At 33.5% G+C, this 23986-nt stretch overlaps 1 protein-coding gene across 1 annotated transcript; it reads left to right on the top strand.

Moving 5' to 3' along the window:
* Positions 1-9748: 9748 nt before the first annotated feature.
* On the top strand, positions 9749-12214 carry LOC134705697 (uncharacterized). Its single transcript, XM_063564418.1, has one exon. The coding sequence runs from the start codon at positions 9749-9751 to the stop codon at positions 12212-12214; it is 2466 nt and encodes an 821-aa protein (XP_063420488.1).
* The last annotated feature ends 11772 nt before the right edge of the window (positions 12215-23986 follow it).

The raw sequence follows: 23986 nt of genomic DNA, 5'->3' as shown, positions 1-23986 counted from the left end.
TCCAGCTGTTTGTGATAACAGTTATCAAAATCTTTATTTTTAGTTATACAAATTGTTATTATTTCAAAATAGATGGATAAATTGAATAAGCGAACAATTGAAATTACATATTTGTTTAATTGTATATCCATGAATTTTATGTTGTTATTCTGGCCGAAGCTGTATTTTTTACATTTCTTTTGTAGAGTTCATAAATATTCTACAACAATTGTCCTCCCACATTATGTTTACTTCCGATAACTTCAATTTCAATGAGCATACTGAGCTACAATTATTGAAATACTGGCCTGCAAAATACAGGAGATTAACAAATTAAATAAGCGTGATCTTTTTAAATAGTTAAAATATTTAGTTTTTATGTCAAATGCTGTTGAACTTTTTATATTTATTGGAGATATAAGTTATGTTGATCTGTTAAATACATTTGTATCTAACTTGATAAACTTTACCAACTTCTTAATATCAGTCAGACCGTACGCGTACGGTCCAAATACTCATACGGTTTGGAACATCTACATTGTTTGGTTTAAAAACATGTTGAAGCGTTGTCAAGAATATATGTATCTAAAAACAATACTCTTCATAGATACCAGATAACTTGTACGTTAGACGCACGTCTTCTAAAGGATCAAGTGCCAATCAAAAAAATAATGATAAATAAAGTACAAAGTTGATCGAAGAGCATTTAAGAAAAAAATTGTCCTAAATGTTTTGCAAATTATAGCTATTATAATATATTCCTTGGGTAGAAATCCTCAATATTTAGAACAATTCAAATTTTGAAAAAAACTAATTTATTATAACGACCATAAAAATGATAATTCATGTCAACACAGAAGTGCTGACTTCTAAGATTGTGATACTCTCTGGATGACAAACTCCACCAGTAGTTGCATGTAATCCAGTGGTAGTAAATAAATTTATCATAGATACAAGGATTTAAATTTGGTACACTAAACGCGAATATTGTCCTCAAGAGACCCAGCAGTGACGGTCGAATAACAAAATGTTAAAAAGGACAAATAAAGTAAGAACAGCATAAAGCAATTAAAATTCCTTAAAAATTTGTTAAATGTAGCTTACATATGGTAATTGGGTATAAATCCTCAGTATTTCGAACAATTAATTTATGATTATGACCATATCACTGATGATGCATGTTAACACAGTCGTGTTGACTACTTGTTTAATGGTACTATCGGGGTGAAAACCATATGAGTCGCATCGATCTAGTGATTGTAAAAAAACTCATCATATATACCAGGATTGAAATGGTGTACGAGTTCTGTCTACAAAAGTGTTATCAGTGACATTCCAATCAAAGAAGTAAAAAAATCAAAAATAGTCCGAATGTAAAGATCATTCAGAACATAAAATTTCTGAATGTTTTGACAAAAACAGATAATGATATCTATTCAGGGTGAAGAACATCCTTAGTATTAAAACAAAATCCAAATACACATACAAATAAAAATGAAGGAGAGAGATTTCAGCGATTTGATCACATGTCATTGTATTATAAATGAATGCTTTCCAATTCCATTAAATGCCAATTAAATCATATAATGTGAATACCACATATTCTGTGTGATTATCTTTATTATCATGTAAATTTTATGTTTATATAACATATCAGATAATGTAATACGGTCCCTTCAAGACGGTGATAAAGATTTCAATTAAAAAAAGTGAAATTCTGTTGCATTAAAAACATTTCTTCTTTTTTATTATTAACCATGTATTTTTCTTCTATTACAAGAGAGGGACGAAAGATACAAAAAGAGTAGTGGCATTATTGTTACCCTGTTCTGTATTAACCTCTTACATTTACTATTATGTTGGTTCAGAGGTGACAAGTTTCAAGGAATGAAACATGTTCCATCTATAAGTTAAAATCAACTATTGTATGTGCACCAAAGGAATGTTGCAGTAATCACGTTGTTAGTATTATATGTAGCAGGGTCATATTTGGGTTTTTTATACTGCCTTGTATGTTAAATCCTATTCAACTGATGCTTATAGTTTGTTCTTATGTTGTACTGTTACATCACTATCAAATTATAGGGATTGGATGGGGCTTGGCAACAGCAAACATATTCAACACCGTCTTATCATGTATGTTCCTATTCCAAATTATATAAGGAGCCTGTAATTCAGTGGTTCTCGTTTTCTGCTGTAAATCAGATTTGTTTTCATATTTATGTTCATGTAGACAGCTTAATGTCAGGTCATTAAAAATCGCATATTTTGGAGTTTATATTGAATTACTTATCGGGTCTTTGCATCGGAACTAAACACATTTATCTAAAAACCAGGCTCAGCTAGAAATATGTTAGGTATTATTTTGGATACGCTGAGCACTAATGATATTTACATAATACAGAAACATTATCTTAACATAAACTTATACTTATATATAAATGACAGCTTCCTTTCAAATAATAAACGTAAGACTTAACAGTGATTTTCACGAAAGACGTCATTACTCTAATTTTATTCAAGAAATTAATCCGATTTCGTGTCAAAATTTTAAGTAAAAGTATAAGAAAGATATGAGAAAACAAGCGCGCTGAGAATTTTACCTTTGCATGTCTGTTTGTATGCAATATAGTCTTACTAGACAGTTTGCGTTCGTTGTTCCCTTCACACGGGAATTACATATTTTACAAACGTTTCTAATTATTTGCGTGTATGCACTACACGGTAGGAAGTGCAGCATCATTTTTTAGGTAATGTTTTCATTAAAAATTCATAACCTACCTTCAACAGTACATTCACAGTTTGGCATTTTATGATGTTAAATCGAAGTCATTACATTATATAATATATTTTCGTTCTATTTATGCATTGAAGTAGAGAAAAAAAGAAGGTATTTTTTAAGGGTACTTTTTTTTCTCAAAATCATCCTGCAAATAGAAAGAGAGCAATCGTTGGATATGCTAATAGAAAAAAAAACAATTTTAAAACTGAGACCAAATTAAGCACTGTTTAATGACTAGAGATCACCATGCAAACTTCAACAAAATACCCCATACTAGTAGTAAGCTTTTAAAGGCCCCGAAATGACGAATGTAGATCATTTGAAATGAAAAAGAGGTAGTGGCCTACAACACCATCAACGGAAAATAATTATGATTTGCAGCAACAAATGACTACCACTGAATTACAGGCTCCTTATATAACTTGGGATAGGCACATACAGAATGAGACGAGGTTAAAAATGTTTGCTGGCGCCAAGCCCAATTGCAACCCTAACAGTTGACAGTGATGTAACAGTACATCATTAGAAAAACTATACGCATCAGTTGAACAGGATTTTACATACAAGACACTAAAAAAACACAACAGAGACAATGGACAGATCAAAGAGTAATCGCAGTTACTAAAAGCTAGTTCACTGTTAATAAAATGATAATTTTAAAAGTCATATGTGACCCTGATATAATGCTAACAATGTGATAACTGCAACGTTACTTCGGTGCAAATACAATAGTGGATATTTACTTTTAGATAGAATATTTTTTATTCCTTTAGAATTTTTATCTCTGTTCCAACATAATACCGGTAGTATAAGTAAAAAATTAATACAGCACAGGGTAAAAAAAATTCCAAGAAAACTTCAAGATTTAATAAAACCAAAGAAAGTGTTCAATGCTACAGAATTTCACTTTTCTATTATATTAAAATCTTTATCACTCTCTTGATAGGACCGTATCATATTATCTGATATGTTATTTATGAAATAACTCATGGAAGCCATAGATTTGTTGGAAATTTACACATGGCCTGGGCCGTGATATTCGAATTTTATCCTGAGCGTTAGCGAGGGATAAAATTAACGAATATCACGGCCCAGGCCATGTGTAAATGTACAACAAATCTATGGCTTCCATGAATTATTTCGATTCTAATAGGACAAATAAGTTAATTTAAATACTGAAGCGAGGGTTGGTATGCCGTGTGTGGAGCTGTTCTTTTTTACTCCTTGTTAGATAAAGCTCAAATATTCTCATACATCTTTAACTTGCATTAATTATTTCGTTAATAACCGCTAGAAAAAAATATGTTTAATTCTCAAACCCAATATTTCCGATTTTTAATTTAAATATTTTCTCGTAAGCTACCGTCAAATCCAAAATTGACATTTCGTAAAGAAGGAGCTTCCATGTTGACTCGCTGAATCAAAGGCAATAGAATAGAAAACCTCAGAATTCCATTTTAATACAATTTTATACGAACTTCGTTGGTTACAAAAAAGTTTTTATGTTTGTGATATTGACTAAATATTGATTTTATACTGCAACTTAAATTAGTACATGTATATTGATATTTTTTTAAATCGTAGCATAAATATCAAGCTTATTTGCAACCCTTAATGAACCCCTCATTGTAGAGAAAGTGTTCCATGATGAAATTGACATTGCACAAAATATACAGTGTTACTATATTTAGAAAATAAACAAAACTAGTTGCAATACATTAATTCTTTTTATTATGCATCTGAATAAGAATAAAAGTTCTGTAATGTTTTTTGTTTAATTAAAAATAGTAGTACAATAAATTTGGCAAAGCGTTTGCAATGTAGGTTCAAATACATGTGGATTTACGTGGGAGGTATATTGTAACATCCATTATTATGTATATCTCTGAGTCTGCGCTAAGTATAGATATATCGAGAATTTTCACACAGTGTTGTTTACAAAGCGAAAGAAGCACGTCATATTAGAATTAAACATAAAATTTACATGTTACATTTATAACTGTTTATGTAATAGTCCTTTGGTTTTGTTTGTCTTTGTTTACTCCTTGGTTTTGATTTTTATTGTCTTACATGATACTATATATATATATATCACACCGACTTTGTGTTATTCACATTATATGATTTTAGATGCCATTAAATTAAATGAAATTGGAAAACCTGAATTCATCATACGTTCCAATGACATGTGATCAAATTGCTTTTTAATGTTTTTTAATTACTGAATCTTTTGTAGACGAAATGCGCGTCTGGTGTACCAATTTGAATCCTGGTATCTTTAATAAATCTAATTAGTATCACTGGATTACGTGCAACTACTGGTGAAGTATGTCATCCAGAGAGATCACGATCTTAGTAGTCAGCACTCCTGACTCATATGTTTTATTTGTGTGAAATAATCTTATTGTACCATATCACAATTTGCTACACAGTGATTTTTTCAATGTGGCTCATCGACTTTAAACATATCATAGCACAAATAAGTCTTTCGTCCGTCTTTTAGACATCCTTAAAGATGTCAAAATCTGGTATCTGGTGTTGATAATTTGGTAGTGTAATTGTTATTTCCAGAGGTAGATTCTACACAAGTGTGTAATCACTATATATATAGTAAGGCTATCACGTTGACTCATAACTTTTAACAGTACTGTAAACCAACTTATTTTCGCGGATACTTTATTTCGCGTTTTACCCTTTCTTGACAACTTCGCGGCTATTTAATTTCACAATTAACTGATTAACTTGATGCAGTTTATTAATGAAATATCAAAGATTGACATATTCGCGACGATTTATATTCGCGTTATTTTTCTACTCGCGAAAGTCGCGAAAATAAATCGCTCGCGAAAATATGTTGGTTTACAGTATTTGACACAGGATTTATTAGTAACAGCAATCAATTGCAAAATGTTATGTGATGCATTGCGGGTACCGATAATTTATTCAAAACTAGACGGATATTCAAACTCATAGATAAAAAAAAATGCCTTTCCATGGCTAAAAAACAAAAAGACAAACAATAGTACATAAGACACAAAATAGAAAACTAAAGACTAAGCAAAAAGAACCCCCCCCCCACCCCCCCATACATCACGATGATATCAGCTGCTCCGGAAGTGTTAGCAGATCCTGCTACACATGTGGCACCCGTTGTGGTGTTCAGAATATTACAAACCAGGTAAATAGTCTTATTCAGTAAGTCACATAAAAGACACAGCATAGATAACAATTGAATGTTGGATTTATAAATGCTTAGACACGTCGAATAGCAATTTGATGCGAATTCACACTTTGCTTCCAGTTTTTTTTGGAAAAAGATCACGTTCGGTACTTTTGAACATCAGACTAGATTGTAAACCATAATATAAGACGTGGTAAAACTGTCGTTAGTTAGAAAAAACACTGACACATTGTGTAGATCAACAAATTCGTGTGGTGTCAAAAAATTGTCGAAGATTATTTTTTTTCAACTTAACTCTTAATAAATAAAGTAGTATATCATATTTAAAAGTCATAATTCGATTGAGAGAGAACTAATATGGGTTCAAACTCAAACCGAAAGAATCACATCAGAAACACTGAGGTATAAGAACAACAAACGTCAACATACATAAAAACGGACTATTTGACAACAACTGCCATACTCCTGACATGGTACAGGACATTTTGAGAAAAATGTGGATACAATTTAGTTTGATTTTTAAAAAAAACTCAGCCTTATATTTAAATATAAACAATATTTGATAAAGAGACACTACTTCAAATTTAAAAGAGAGACGAACGATACCAGAGGGACAGTCAAAATCATTAATCGAAAATAAACTGACAACGCCGTAGCTAAAAATGAAAAGGACCAACAGACAAACAATAGTACACATGACACAACATAGAAAACTACAGAATAAACAACACGAACCCCACCAAAATCCAGGGGTGATCTCAGGTGCTCAAAAAGAGTAAGCAGATCCTGCTCCATATGTGGCACATGTCGTGTTGCTTATGAGATAACACATGCGATAAATAGTCTTATTCGGTAGGTCACATTTAAGGAAGGGAATGGAATTGTAGTTACTAGGTAAGGAACATATCCGATATCATTTTTGAAACGGTTATTTCATAACGGTCAACCAACTCATGATGGCGTCCGTAATATTTACGAAGAGATGATTTCAACTACACCATTTGGAACTCTTGATTTAATAGCTTCCTTGTGAGCAACACCCTCTATCAAGAAAATCATGATAGGAAATGCAACCACTGAAATATCACATCAATTGGGAGATATATACACCGTATGAAGGTGCTGATTGAATGTTGCTACTTAGAAATGGAAAGTTCACAATTGGAAAGATTAAATCATCTCTTTTGTCGTAAAGTTTTGTTTTCAATCGACCCTAATTGTCAAATTCTAGATGTAAGTCAAGATATGAGGCCGACTTAACTGTATCTGTGGTATCCTTTATCTCTGGTTTAATGGGATAGAAATACTATAAATGTGCATGACAGGCATACTGTTTCAACAAACGCAAGAGTGTAAAGCACAGAGAAATAAAAGCAACTTTAGTATACCGCTGTTCCAACTCAAAAATCCATGGACAAAAAACAAAATCGGGGTAACAAACTAAAACCAGAAACGTATAAACAATAAATAATAGTACAATAATATCATGTAAATTGAAGAATTACATCTAACAGCTTCCATTATCGACAGCTCTAATTCAACAAACATATGACATGGGACGAAAATATAATCTTGAAATTCATACGATTTATTAAAATTAGATAGAAAATTTAACAATTATTTTCACAATACTAATCCATGTGATTATCTTCATTATGACCATATTGAAAGAATATTCGAAATTAATGCTGTGATGAACTCATAATTATTTGGACTGAAATACGGTGAAGGTAATCTATGCATGGGATGAGAAAATCCTTAGTTTTTCGAGAAAGTGCATGATATCCTATAAAAGCATAATCTTGTATCACATTAATGTTTTTAATTTTTCTTGCTGAAAAAAATAATAAATGGTGGTAAACCCAATAAGAAATCGACTGCAATAGTTCTAGTAATATCATAGGTTAGCCCTTGCTCGATATGACCAAATTTTTATGAGTATCGGGTGAAAACTGGGTTTGAACTTAGCCATATCGAGATACATGTACTATACGGTACCATCATTATACACAAAGCAAGTGCAAGTCCATCTTTTTATCAACATCATGCACAGAGCATGTGCAATTTGCTTTCCTCTGAAAGCAGCGGCCAAACTGATTGTATTTGACAAATCTCGCAGCACTCATTTATGATATAGTAAAATAAAAGGTGAGCCCTGCTCGATATGACCAAATCTATATGAGGATTGGGTGAAAATTGGGTTTCACAGCTGACCTCAATAATATATGCTAGTATAACGAAAACACTCTTATAATTTCCAATTCTGACCTTTAACATTCCCAGGTCATAAATACAAGTCTAAATTGAAAACTACGTTCAAACCTAATGATTGCGTTGGATAAAGTCCGCAATTGTTATACGTGTGCATGTAAAACAAATTTCGTTGTAGAAGGGTGTAAATACAGCACAAACAACATTTTCCAAAAGACCACAAAAGTGAAAACGTATATTTAAACAAAACGCATTTGACTAACAGGTCGAACAACTGATGTTCTTTGACCCTACTGACGGTCATTGGCGATTGTCAAATAAAATTGATCACGAGATGTAACAAAATGGATCTTAATATAAATTTGATACAGAAAACAATGAACTTGTGACCAAGATATTATGCCACAAAAACAAGGTGTCAATATTTTCTTGTTCTCCAGATCTAGATTTCGACAATATATGTCTCCTCAGTGATGTTAGGGATCGAAACGGTATTTGGAAGGCCATACAATTTACCCTCAATTTAAGATTGATTCTTGAATTTTAAGAGTCAATATAGGATGAAAGGATCATATAAACCGGAGGGAAAATATGATACAAGCCCAAACGATAAAATATAAACAAGTCTTAATTGAAAACTACGTTCAAACCTAATGATTGCGTTGGATAAAGTCCGCAATTTTTATACGTGTGCATGTAAAACAATTTCGTTGTAGAAGGGTGTAAATACAGCACAAACAACATTTTCCAAAAGACCTGATGTTCTTTAACCCTGCTGACTGACATTGGCGATTGCCAAATAAAATTGATCACGAGATGTAACAAAATGGATCTTAATATAAATCTAATACTAAACAGAAAACAATGAACTTGTGACCAAGATGTTATGCCACAAACACAAGGTGTCAATATTTTATATATATATATACATTATGTACACAGCCATGTATCACCATCATTGATGGCGATCCGATGGATACATCTGTTGTAGGGTTGTCACTGACTCAGACGTACTTATGAATATAATTATTTTCTGTGACTGTATCTTACATTAATTTGTAGGATCCTTTACTATAGATAATTTAGCTGATCTGTAACAATAACATCTTCATGCCTTATATATCATGTACTGTAGTACGCCGCTAGATTAAAGCTGACGTGGAAAGGTAACATATGGCCACCGAAAGCTCTTTTTTTGAGAGCCCAGGTGGTCGTGTGGTCTAGCGGGACGGCTGCAGTGCAGGCGATTTGGTGTCACGATATCACAGAAGCATGGGTTCGAATCCCGGAGAGGGAAGAACCAAACATTTGCGAAAGCAAATTTACAGATCTAACATTGTTAGGTTGATGTTTAGACGAGTTATATATACATAGATAACAACACAATACCAAAAGGTTTAAATATCAAATTAACGCCTCAGACACCGGGCGTCAAGTCCATCAGATTTATGAAACGTTGGGACGATTTTTTATTCAATTGTTCATTCCGACTTCTTCAACTCTTACTCTCCTTTTCCATCTACGGCTACACACAAATTAATTCGGAGATAAATGAAACATATATTAAAACATCTCTGTCTGTTACTCCAGAAGACATGGACGTAATTCAAAGACGACTATTCGACATTCAAGGAATAGAGAAACAAAATTTCAAAGCTAAACAAAATAAAAAATTCAAACGAGACCGTTTAAACCAACAAAGTTCCGTTTTTGAAGAAGATCCAATTTTAAACTTGTTAAAAGAGAGTAAATCAAAACAACCGAGGAAAAGGCGTTTTAAAAAACAAAAACACGCAGTTCAAGATAAGTTAGTTGTAAATCTGTCATCAATAGAACTAACTACCTCTGAGGAAAAACTATTGAGTAAAGGCCTTAATTTTTGTCCAGCTCCAGCAACCGTCAACAATTTACAACTTGAGACAGATGTAGAAGCATTTGCCAGGCGTCTCCGGTTGAAAGAACATTTCAATAGACAACAGAAGAAAAATTTAAAAGAAGCCGGAATGAATGAATCTGAGTATGAGAGTGATGAAGGAGACATATGCATCCCAAAATTTAAAAAGAAAAGTACATGGAATCCCCCTAAAAGCAAAAACGACAATTTGGAATCATTCATTACATCAGTCAAAGCTGAGGTCAGATCTTCAATCAGTGGTAAACAAGTCAGAAATATTTCAAAGTCAGAAAGTCAAGCCATGATTAACTTAAAAGACCGTGACGAAATTGTTATCAAACAAGCTGATAAAGGAAGTGCCGTTGTAGTGATGAACAAGGCAGACTACATCGAAGAAGGAAATCGTCAACTCTCAAACGCTAAATTTTATAAAGAACTAACATGTGATCCAACAAAAGAAATCAGCAAAAAAATTAATGACGCCCTCTCAGAAATGAATAAAGATAAACAAATTGATGACGATACGTACGATTATCTACGCCCAGACGAAACGTGCACAGCCGGTCGATTTTACTTACTTCCAAAACTTCACAAAGAAGGGATTCCAGGGAGACCTATAGTATCAGCTAATGGCCATCCCACCGAAAAAAATTCTGAATTTGTTGATTACCATCTCAGACCACATGTTCAACAACTCCCATCTCATATTCAAGATACGACTGACTATTTAAAGAAAATGAATTCCTTAAGTCCTTTACCCAACAACACAATTTTGGTTTCAATGGATGTGTGTTCTTTATACACAAATATTCCAAAAGATGAAGGAATAGCCGCGTGTGAAAAAGTATGGAATACTCGAAAGGATAAACATCCCCAAACTGACTGTCTAGTTCAATTGCTCAAGCTAGTTCTTGAAAATAACAACTTTATTTTCAACGACAAGCACTTTTTACAGATTGACGGAACTAGTATGGGAACAAAAATGGCACCTTCTTTTGCCAACATTTTTATGGGGGATCTCGAAGAACGCATCCTTTTGAGTGTGCCATACAAACCTTTGTCATGGCTCCGTTTTATTGATGATATTGACATGAAATGGAACGATACTGCAGAACATTTGCAAGATTTCTTAGATCATTGTAATCAGTTCCATCATTCAATTAAATTTACATCTGAATTTTCAAGCGAGAAAATTGCTTTTCTCGACACCACCACATTTGTAAAAAACGGGGTCATGACAACTGACCTCCACACAAAGAAAACTGATAAACACCAGTTCCTTTCTCCAAAAAGTTGTCATCCGAAACACTGCTCCAGGAGTATACCTTACAGTCAAGCCATCAGACTAAAGCGAATTTGCTCCTCTGAATCCAAACTTAACTATCGTTTGGGACAACTAAAAACACAGCTGAAATCAAGAGGATATAAAACCAAAAACATCACAGACGCTTTTGATAAAGCTAAAGAAAAAGATCGAGCTAGCCTCATGGAATACAAAAATAAGGCGACCCGTGCAGATAGAATTCCGTTTGTTGTAACATTCCATCCCGATTTGACAAATATTTCATCTTCTATCCGAAAGCACTGGCGTCTAATCGAAAATGACTCGTCCTTAAAAGAAATTTTTCCATCACCTCCTCTGATTGCCTATCGCAGACCCAAAAATCTCAAAGACATACTTGTGACATCAAAAGTAAAGAAACAAGAAACTTCAAAATTTGGGTGTTACAAACAATGCGGTAGAAGGAACTGTAAGTGCTGTAAAGCCGCCAACACTGACCACTCTTTCAGCAGCACAGTAACAAAGCAGCGATACAACATCTATGTTACATCTAATTGCAAAACGGAAAATAGTATTTATATTCTTACTTGTGGAACTTGCAAGCTGCAGTATGTTGGTGAAACAGAAACCACATTTAACATCAGACTAAACAATCATCGGTCGTTTTATACAAAAGGAAGAAACTGTCCAATTACGAGACACCTCTTAAGAACAGGACACACTTTTGAAAATATCACCTTTCAAATAATTGAGGTAAACCAAAATTGGGACTCAGAAATGAGAAAAAAGAGAGAAAGGTTCTGGATGCATCAGCTACGTACTCTTGAACCTGATGGACTTAATGAGAGGGATGAAAAACAGTTCTACCCGAAAGCAAAGGAATAACTCATCAATTTTACTTCTATTTAACTAAAACAACTATTTGTTTTAATTTTTGAAAAAAATGTTTATGTACAATAAACGGCAAAAATTTGTTTTATACAGATCATTAATCAATATGTTAAACTTTTGTGTAGCTCAAGCTACAAAGATATTTTTTGTCATGCATCCGATTTCACCTTGATAGATGCACACGCCCGATGAAGCTAATTTGTTTAGCGAAATATTGCGTGAATAATATATAAAATATAACACCTAATTTTATAACACTCATTAGTGTGTTAAAGTTACATTCTTAGACACTTATATATATATATATATATATATATGTACGTCTGAGTCACTCGTCTAAACATCAACCCAACAATGTTAGATCTGTAAATTTGCTTTCGCATCAGCAATTTACAGATCTAACATTGTTGGGTTGATGTTTAGACGAGTTGTATATATATATATATATATATATATACGTCTGAGTCAGTGACAACCCTACAACAGATGTATCCATCGGATCGCCATCAATGATGGTGATACATGGCTGTGTACATAATGTATATACAACTCGTCTAAACATCAACCCAACAATGTTAGATCTGTAAATTTGCTTTCGCAAATTTTTGGTTCTTCCCTCGCCGGGATTCGAACCCATGCTACTGTGATATCGTGACACCAAATCGCCTGCACTGCAGCCGTCCCGCTAGACCACACGACCACCTGGGCTCTCAAAAAAGAGCTTTCGGTGGCCATATGTTACCTTTCCACGTCAGTTTTAATCTAGCGGCGTACTACAGTACATGATATATAAGGCATGAAGATGTTATTGTAACAGATCAGCTAAATTATCTATAGTAAAGGATCCTACAAATTAATGTAAGATACAGTCACAGAAAATAATTATATTCATAAGTACGTCTGAGTCAGTGACAACCCTACAACAGATGTATCCATCGGATCGCCATCAATGATGGTGATACATGGCTGTGTACATAATGTATATACAACTCGTCTAAACATCAACCCAACAATGTTAGATCTGTAAATTTGCTTTCGCATCAGCAATTTACAGATCTAACATTGTTGGGTTGATGTTTAGACGAGTTGTATATATATATATATATATATACGTCTGAGTCAGTGACAACCCTACAACAGATGTATCCATCGGATCGCCATCAATGTTGGTGATACATGGCTGTGTACATAATGTATATACAACTCGTCTAAACATCAACCCAACAATGTTAGATCTGTAAATTTCCTTTCGCAAATTTTTGGTTCTTCCCTCGCCGGGATTCGAACCCATGCTACTGTGATATCGTGACACCAAATCGCCTGCACTGCAGCCGTCCCGCTAGACCACACGACCACCTGGGCTCTCAAAAAAGAGCTTTCGGTGGCCATATGTTACCTTTCCACGTCAGTTTTAATCTAGCGGCGTACTACAGTACATGATATATAAGGCATGAAGATGTTATTGTTACAGATCAGCTAAATTATCTATAGTAAAGGATCCTACAAATTAATGTAAGATACAGTCACAGAAAATAATCATATTCATAAGTACGTCTGAGTCAGTGACAACCCTACAACAGATGTATCCATCGGATCGCCATCAATGATGGTGATACATGGCTGTGTACATAATGTATATACAACTCGTCTAAACATCAACCCAACAATGTTAGATCTGTAAATTTGCTTTCGCATCAGCAATTTACAGATCTAACATTGTTGGGTTGATGTTTAGACGAGTTGTATATATATATATATATATATACGTCTGAGTCAGTGACAACCCTACAACAGATGTATCCATCGGATCGCCATCAATGTTGGTGATACATGGCTGTGTACATAATGTATATACAACTCGTCTAAACATCAACCCAACAATGTTAGATCTGTAAATTTCCTTTCGCAAATTTTTGGTTCTTCCCTCGCCGGGATTCGAACCCATGCTACTGTGATATCGTGACACCAAATCGCCTGCACTGCAGCCGTCCCGCTAGACCACACGACCACCTGGGCTCTCAAAAAAGAGCTTTCGGTGGCCATATGTTACCTTTCCACGTCAGTTTTAATCTAGCGGCGTACTACAGTACATGATATATAAGGCATGAAGATGTTATTGTTACAGATCAGCTAAATTATCTATAGTAAAGGATCCTACAAATTAATGTAAGATACAGTCACAGAAAATAATCATATTCATAAGTACGTCTGAGTCAGTGACAACCCTACAACAGATGTATCCATCGGATCGCCATCAATGATGGTGATACATGGCTGTGTACATAATGTATATACAACTCGTCTAAACATCAACCCAACAATGTTAGATCTGTAAATTTGCTTTCGCAAATTTTTGGTTCTTCCCTCGCCGGGATTCGAACCCATGCTACTGTGATATCGTGACACCAAATCGCCTGCACTGCAGCCGTCCCGCTAGACCACACGACCACCTGGGCTCTCAAAAAAGAGCTTTTGGTGGCCATATGTTACCTTTCCACGTCACTTTTAATCTAGCGGCGTACTACAGTACATGATATATAAGGCATGAAGATGTTTTTGTAACAGATCAGCTAAATTATCTATAGTAAAGGATCCTACAAATTAATGTAAGATACAGTCACAGAAAATAATTATATTCATAAGTTCGTCTGAGTCAGTGACAACCCTACAACAGATGTATCCATCGGATCGCCATCAATGATGGTGATACATGGCTGTGTACATAATGTATATACAACTCGTCTAAACATCAACCCAACAATGTTAGATCTGTAAATTTGCTTTCGCAAATTTTTGGTTCTTCCCTCGCCGGGATTCGAACCCATGCTACTGTGATATCGTGACACCAAATCGCCTGCACTGCAGCCGTCCCGCTAGACCACACGACCACCTGGGCTCTCAAAAAAGAGCTTTCGGTGGCCATATGTTACATTTCCACGTCAGTTTTAATCTAGCGGCGTACTACAGTACATGATATATAAGGCATGAAGATGTTATTGTTACAATATTGTTACAATATGACGATTGCCAAATAAAATTGATCACAAGATGTAACAAAATAGATCTGAATATAAATTTAATACGTCACAGAAAAAAAAAATTGTTAACTTGTGGCTACGATGTTGTGCCACAAACATTCGGTGTCAATATTTCTTTAGTACACCAGATCTAGATTTCGACAATATATGTCTCTTCAGTGATGTTAGGGATCGAAACGGTATTTGGAAGGCCATATAATTTACTCTCAATTTAAGATTGACTCTTGAATTTTAAGAGACAATATTGGATGAACGGATCATATAAACCGGAGGGAAAATATGATACATGCCCAAACAAAAAATATAAACGAGTCTAAATTGAAAACTACGTTCAAACCTATGATTGCGTTGGATAAAAACCGCAATTTTTATACGTGTGCATGTCAAACAAATGTCGTTGTAGAAGGGTCTAAAAACAGCACGACCAACATTTTCCAAAAGACCAAAAAAGTGAAAAAGTATATTTAAACAAAACGCATTTGACTAACAGGTCGAACGACTGATGTTCTTTAACCCTGCTGACTGCCATTGACGATTGCCAAATAAAATTGATCACAAGATGTAACAAAATGGATATGAATATAAATTTAATACGTCACAGAAAAAAAATTTGTTAACTTGTGGCTACGATGTTGTGCCACAAACATTCGGTGTCAATATTTCTTTAGTACACCAGATCTAGATTTCGACAATATATGTCTCTTCAGTAATGTTAGGGATCGAAACGGTATTTGGAAGGCCATATAATTTACTCTCAATTTAAGATTGACTCTTGAATTTTAAGAGACAATATAGGATGAACGGATCATATAAACCGGAGGGAAAATATGATACATGCCCAAACAAAAAATATAAACGAGTCTAAATTGAAAACTACGTTCAAACCTATGATTGCGTTGGATAAAAACCGCAATTTTTATACGTGTGCATGTCAAACAAATTTCGTTGTAGAAGGGTCTAAAAACAGCACAAACAACATTTTCCAAAAGACCAAAAAAGTGAAAAAGTATATTGAAACAAAACGCATTTGACTAACAGGTCGAACAACTGATGTTCTTTAACCCTGCTGACTTTCATTGACGATTGCCAAATAAAATTGATCACAAGATGTAACAAAATGGATCTGAATATAAATTTAATACGTCACAGAAAAAATAAATGTTAACTTGTGGCTACGATGTTGTGCCACAAACATTCGGTGTCAATATTTCTTTAGTACACCAGATCTAGATTTCGACAATATATGTCTCTTCAGTGATGTTAGGGATCGAAACGGTATTTGGAAGGCCATATAATTTACTCTCAATTTAAGATTGACTCTTGAATTTTAAGAGACAATATAGGATGAACGGATCATATAAATCGGAGGGAAAATATGATACATGCCCAAACAAAAAAAATAAACGAGTCTAAATTGAAAACTACGCTATATATATATATATATATTACTCGTCTAAACATCAACCCAAAAATGTTAGATCTGTAAATGTGCTTTCGCAAAGTTTTGGTTCTTCCCTCGCCGGGATTCGAACCCATGCTACTGTGATATCGTGACACCAAATCGCATGCACTGCAGCCGTCCCGCTAGACCACACGACCAGCTGGGCTCTACAATAATAGAGCTTTCGCTGGTCGTGTGTTACCTTTCCTCGTCAGTTTTAATCTAGCGGCGTACTACAGTACATGATATATAAGGCATGAAGATGTTATTGTTACAGATCAGCTTAATTATCTATGGTAAAGGATCCTACAAATTATATATATATTATATATATATATATATTATATATATATGTGTTGGGGTTGCGACTAGCTCATAAACAAAAACACATCTTACGTTAACAGCATTTAATAAAAGAAAGAGGGTAAAACAAAAAAGCGTTTCAGAACATCACTTGTACAATTCCGTAAAAACATATATAACTGAATGACACATATAAAACTTCTATATTCAACTTATTGTATCAAATTGCAGAGTATTGCCTGCATAGAAAATATCTTGCTCGTCATAAAAGAGACAGGTAATATAATATGATATGAAATACTATGAAATCACCAGAGTCCTTACTCTTATTATTTTGATAAATGCTAAACGTGATAAAATATGTACACATTCAAAGCAGAGTCTCACACAAAAATACAATATAAGACCAGCACCTAATACTCTCATGCACTCTGAATTTCTCAGTTACCATACTACTCACAGCAATACTACTCAGGTTATTCTTAATTAAATATAAAAGTCAATGACAGATATTCTTACAATCTCATTTGGTTATCTATGCTTTACTATTCCAATTTCCATGTTTTGGGGGTATTAAACAAATTTCATCAGCGATCAACACTACAGAAAAATTAATGTTCAGTTCTTAAAACAAAGTGTAATTTTCTTTATAAAGTTTTATCAATACGATCCAGTCTTGAACTAATCCTTGCAACTTTGAAATTACATATAAGTTTTATACATTGTACGATACTCAAAATCCTCTATTCAAAATGAAAAAAAAAACACATCATGTTCTATATTCAATGAATTTGCCTTTCAAAAGATATTTAGGCTCACTGTCTTAAAGTCTAAAGAAAGCTTCATTACAAAACAAAATTCTTCATGTTATCAATAATCAATACGTACAAAATACGAAATGCAATAATCATATTTGATTAATCAAAATGTAAGTGATGCGGGAATGATATAATAAAATCATCAATGAATAATTATACAAAATATAATAAAGAAACATACAATAAATGTGCATACTAGTATTTTTATTTTACGGTCTTCATTAAAAGACATCGTTAGAAGAAATTACAGTTTGTCAGAAATCTTACTAGGGAATAAATACATAAATAAGTCTACGGAAGAATTTTAAGATACAGACGACATTAACAATCCTTGACGAATCATGTCGAATATAATGATTCGATGTTCCAAATTTCGATAAATGATACATTGTACAAAGCTACTTAATTGAATTGTCATTAGATAAATCTCACAGACACATAGTAACTTTAATAATATATACAGTTGTATTGCGCATGTAGTCATGAAAAAACTCTCACAGACAAATAGTTTACTTGTGAATATATATATATATAAACAGATGTATCGCGAATGTACTCAGGAGATAAATATAACGAGTATATACTTGTGGGACGTTAATTAAATAAAGATGATGTTATGACAATAAAAAGGTTTAAATTTTTGGCGTTGGTCGAGATTTTAATTTGTCCTTTGCTTTCGGTCCAAGCTGATTTTCTTGAAGCCACATAGCGTGTTGGGCTGGTTCACTAACTATATGAGAAAGATACGACCTATTTACATTCACAATTTTCTGCGCCAGGAATCTTTTTACTTTTAACTGATTTGCAGTTGTTGATTCACTAGACACGTCAACTTCACTAAAATTTATAAAGTTGTTGTCTTTGAACCTAGCTGGTAATTTCTTTAACTTCTTCGTGCGCTTTGGTCGAGACATGGCTTTACTAATTTCAACAAATAAAATATTGTCTGATATGCTTGTATTATCAGAGTCGGGAATATTATCATATTAATTGTCATAATTGGTGTTTGGATTGTCTTTAACAAGTGTATTGCCCTCATCCATAGATGTATAATTTTGCACTTCAACATCGTCTAATTTCGTATAAAGAGTCCATAAACTGTTTTGACGGATTTGGTTTTCTCACATACGCATATTTCAGTCTATTGATATGCACTGGCTTTGATAGAATTTTGTTCGTTTGTGGGTCCTTCCGGGTGTACATATGAGGACTTTTTACTGCATAAATCACATATGGACCGGCAAATTTGTTCTTAAATTTTTGTCCTGACCCGGTTGGCTCTTTCAACAAATAAACATAGTTGTTTTCATTAAATGAAATATTTGATATTTTGGCCTTATTTACTCGGTCCTTTTGAATTGATAGCATTTAACTCGACTTCAGTACGTATAATGTTGATTTTTTCACATTACTGTTTCAGATACGTACGGCAATCTTTAGGTACAGACGAAAAGTCGGTGTCCTTAATATGTAGACACATCGGAAATTGGGTCTTTCCCAAAACACTATTTCAAAAGGCGAAAATCCAACACTTTGGTTTGGCGTATTGTTCATCGAAAATGCTATTCCAGGTAATACGTCCTCCCATGGTTTTCCTTTTACAATAAACGGTGTAAGTCTTTCAGATAAAGTTCTGTGAGATCTCTCACATGCTCCTAAACAGTGATGAGCGAAGCTAGGGGTATATTCTTGAATAATATCCAATCAACTTCGCTGAAATATTTACCAATAAATTCCAATCCTTGATCACTAACAATAGTTCGACTAGCTCAAAATTGAGTAACTAGCTTAAAAAGAGCGTTTCCGACTGTTTACCGATCAGTGTTAGGTATCGGTTCTGCAAACATTACTAAATAAGTCAATTGCAGTAAAACTGTAAGAATTGCCATTTCGAGAAACAGGGACGGGTCCATATTGAAAGTCCATTTCCCAAACTTCAAATGGTGCACACGGCGTAGGAAATGACGTAATGGCAGCTTTTGTTTTTATTGTGGTATTTTTCCTGCTTTGAAATGCATGACATGAACGAATATAATCAGTTACTTCTTCACTCAAATTCGGAAAATAATACTGTTCTTGATTTAAGTCAAGAGTATTTTGTATACCACAATGTCCACCTAATGTCGAATCATGATGTAATGCAATTATTGTTTTCAGTGAAATTTCTCCGGGACAACTAGCTTAGAATTATTCATTGTTTTTTAACGCACTTATTTCCTATTTCGTGTAAAAAAAAATGGTCCATTGATCAAATGAAAATTTGGTATTAATAAAAGAAGTCTGCGGGCTTCTTTCTGCAGCTTTGGTAGTTTGATAGATACTAAATTAACGGTCTGTAGTTTGTGTCATTGTACTTCAATTCATGTATCCACTCTATACTAAATCCTTTTTCCCGAAAAATGTCAATCGATTTCAAAATATTTACATTTGAACCACCATCAATACCAGTATCACAGTCTCGTCTGTTGGTATTATTGTTCGTGATTGTATTGTCACTTATATATGTAACCTGCGTTTCATTAATGTCAGTACTTTGTTCAAATTTTTGTCCGAATCCTGTTCATTATCACTTGCAGTGCTTTGATTAAATATTTTGTCTGGCTTTTCATTTTGAGAACTTTCAATGCTTTGACTGCATCACATTGAGAAGTAGCACTATCAGTACTTTGATCAAATATTTGATCCGATTTTGGTAAATAAGTCGACTGAGTGATTTGTTGATAAACTTTATCAACCTGGTTCAACTGATCAGAAATCGATATTAGAGTATGCTTTGATTCACAATCAGTCAGTTTATTCAAAGGTTCTGATCTTTTCAATACGCTATTTTTCTTTCGTTGGTAACGTTATATCGTGTGTCGTGGTTTACGTGTCTTTGCTACATGTATAAACTGCTGATCAATGTCTTCAGTTTCGGCATCATATTCATTTTGTGCTTGTAACATTATATTTTTGGGTGGACCACTATTATCGACGGTGTTCATCCGAACTGGCGCCGGCAGACAGATATTGTTCAATTGTAAATTTTTACTGTCATTGGTATCAGAGTCATGCAATTAAGTGGTCAATTGTATACCTTCTGGAACAATAATTTGGCCTGTATTTTCCGATTCATATGGGAAGTACGTATCTTTCTCGTCTGGACTTTCAAAAGCATTACTAGTCTGTTGCGTGCATCGTGACAAAGCATCCGTAACTTGCATGTCCCTCGCAGGTTTGAATTGAATTTCAAAATTATATTGCTGCAAAATAGAAAAACATCCTGAACATTAATCTTCCTGTTTTTCAATATAAATATATTACTCTTCGATCACTTCTAAGATTTGTTAATTGGCTCCGGTGAGAAAATCTTTCCATTCAAGCGTCTTTTTATTTTGCTGCCGTACCCACTCCTCATACACATGATCACTCTTGAAATCTTGTAAGAAAGCCATCATGTTGTTACGGATACCCTTTGTATTGTATTAAAGTAAAAAAAAATCGATGATAGCCTTCTATCTTTTGAAAGAATCTGTGATTTCGATTTAATTTTTTGTCCTTTAACTTTCACGGTCATTTTACTTTCCTTACTACATAATAGGGTGTTTACAATTTTCATAATAGTTATCAAAGGTACAAGGATTATAATTTAGTACGCCAGAAGCGCGTTTCGTCTACATAAGACTCATCAGTGACGCTCATATCAAAATATTTATAAAGCAAAACAAGTACAAAGTTGAAGAGCAACTTTTTTTCATAAAACATTCCATGTTATTTTGAGGTTTAACATATATCAACCATTATATTTAAGGCGATGATAGATGGTTGTGCACTTTGCTATTACAGAAAGGATGGAAAATTGAGTATTGTGCAGAATCGGATTCATAGACATTTGCACCTTGAAGGGTTTTACGAATTTTTCAATAAGCATCGTAAATGAACTTCTTCTACAATGGCTAATATTCTAGATCTAATCTTAGATTATGCTAAAGAAACCAGCCAAAATATATCGTTCTTGTACAAAGTTTTTCATGTCTTCCTGTTTGTATCTACATTACTTACACCGGGTTCTATATTCATGCTGATATTAGGCGCTATTATTTTGGGATTTGAAGCAGTGAGCCAAGGCTCCGTGTTGAAGGCCGTACATTGACCTATAATGGTTTACTTTTTTTTAAATTGTTATTCGGATGGAGAGTTGTCTCATTGGCACTCACACCACATCTTCTTATATCTATGGCTGGCACTCATTCTAAACCTCATTTCTGTTGGCATATTTATATTCTTGTGTGTATATGCCTCATCACAGAAACAGGTACACTATTTCATTATACTGAACAAGCAATTCGTTGAATTTTGTTATATAAATTGTGTATTATTATATTATATGTTAATGTTAAAATGTTGAAAAATATTTACGACGTTGATAAAATAAAAGTTAACGACAAACAAACTAGCTTCAACGTGAGAGCAAGCATCACAGTGAATTCGAATGCAGATAGGAATTTTTTTCGATTTAAACTGTTAATATACCTTTAATTCTGCTGATTTATCAACAATTGGCATGGAATTCAAAACCATCCATATAATTAACAAACACTTTTGTCGGAGTATACATATTTTTCATCGGAAATGTCTACAAAAAATCACTTACATCAATAAAGGAAAAATATAAATTGATAGAAGTATGATCATATAACTTTAAAGACATCATTTTACATCATACTGTCGGGAGATATCTATTTTCTTAACTATTTATTACCTTGTATTATTGGTACAAGTACAATCAACATACTAGCTTTGACTAACAGTGACATGGGTTTATTTTAAACTACTAGTAGAATGGAACAAGTTTAAAGGTGAGCTTCTGTTACGTGTATGTTGTTTGTACACGTATCCAATATTTAACTTATTATTCGATAAGGTAATGGTGAAAATCCTACGGGAATCATAATAAAGTTACAAAACACATGTTGCAATACTGCAATGAAATTATTGATTTTCAAAATGAAAATTGCTATAGGTTTGAGATATAAGAAAATAAATCTGTTATCATTTTAAATATGGTTTCTAAAACAGTTCATAAAAACCGCTCTTATGGGCAGAGAAAAAATGCAATCAAAGAGTAATAACAATACAAAAAATCCACATCTAATGTATATTTAAAAGTATACCTCATCTATTAAATAAGCTCTGTTCTTTATCTGTTAATATATTATATCAAATTTTGAGGAATGCAACGCAATTCCATTTTGGAGTCCTGAGTATAGTCCAAACTATAAATGCTTGTTGTTATTCTAAATTGTTTACTAAAATTGATCGCCATGAAGATAATAAAACATGTTTTCAAAAATAAATATGTCAATAACGGTTCTGATTTTGTAAATATTGCCGTTTTTTCAATTATCATTCTGTAAAAAAACAAATTCCTGGCTATCTTGATAGTACTGACCTCACTCTTATTTGTTATGTTTACAAAATAAATACCTGGAAATATGTGTTTAAATACAGTGGAAAGTGTAAAGATGTTAAGATCAGTGACACTACATCTACCTCATGAGATTGCAGTAATTCTGGCTACATTTATGGTCCAGGTTCCCATGTTATAACTGGAGACATTAACGTCGATTGTGATCGAGAGTTGAAATATCTCTGGAAAGGACCTTAATTTTGTCGCCGTCAATGATTTATTGTGATGATAGTCGTAACATCATCCACGACTCACTCCGTACTTACTGATCTACATTGATAAAACGGGAAAAGCTGACAAGAAATAATTAGATTGTTTCTTTACTTATGAACATAGTGGATATACCTATTCAACATTTTAAAGATAATTTTACTCCTAACAACAACCATAATAACCCAGTTTCACGTATCAAAAATAAGATATGAGAACTCGTCAAAGTGGTCTACAGGAGGAAATCACGAATTCACCAACATTCCAACTAACTTCATTTCGGAAAATGACATATATACCAAACATAAACTTAAAACATAAATTTTTATCTACCTCTTTACCTTTAATTGAACCTGCTTTGATACTTTTTTTGCCATTGAATTTTTAATAGATGACATTATTGTATGCTATGAAGATTCCATATATATATATCTTCAGATTATAAATAGGAATTCCCATGGGGACTAAATGTGCACCAGTTATTTCGGAGCTGTTTCTATGTTGTTA

The sequence above is a fragment of the Mytilus trossulus genome, chromosome 2, assembly GCF_036588685.1.
Source record: "Mytilus trossulus isolate FHL-02 chromosome 2, PNRI_Mtr1.1.1.hap1, whole genome shotgun sequence".
Taxonomy (NCBI): domain Eukaryota; kingdom Metazoa; phylum Mollusca; class Bivalvia; order Mytilida; family Mytilidae; genus Mytilus; species Mytilus trossulus.
Note: the sequence above shows the minus strand (reverse complement) of the source record. Positions and strands in the feature narration are given on the sequence as shown.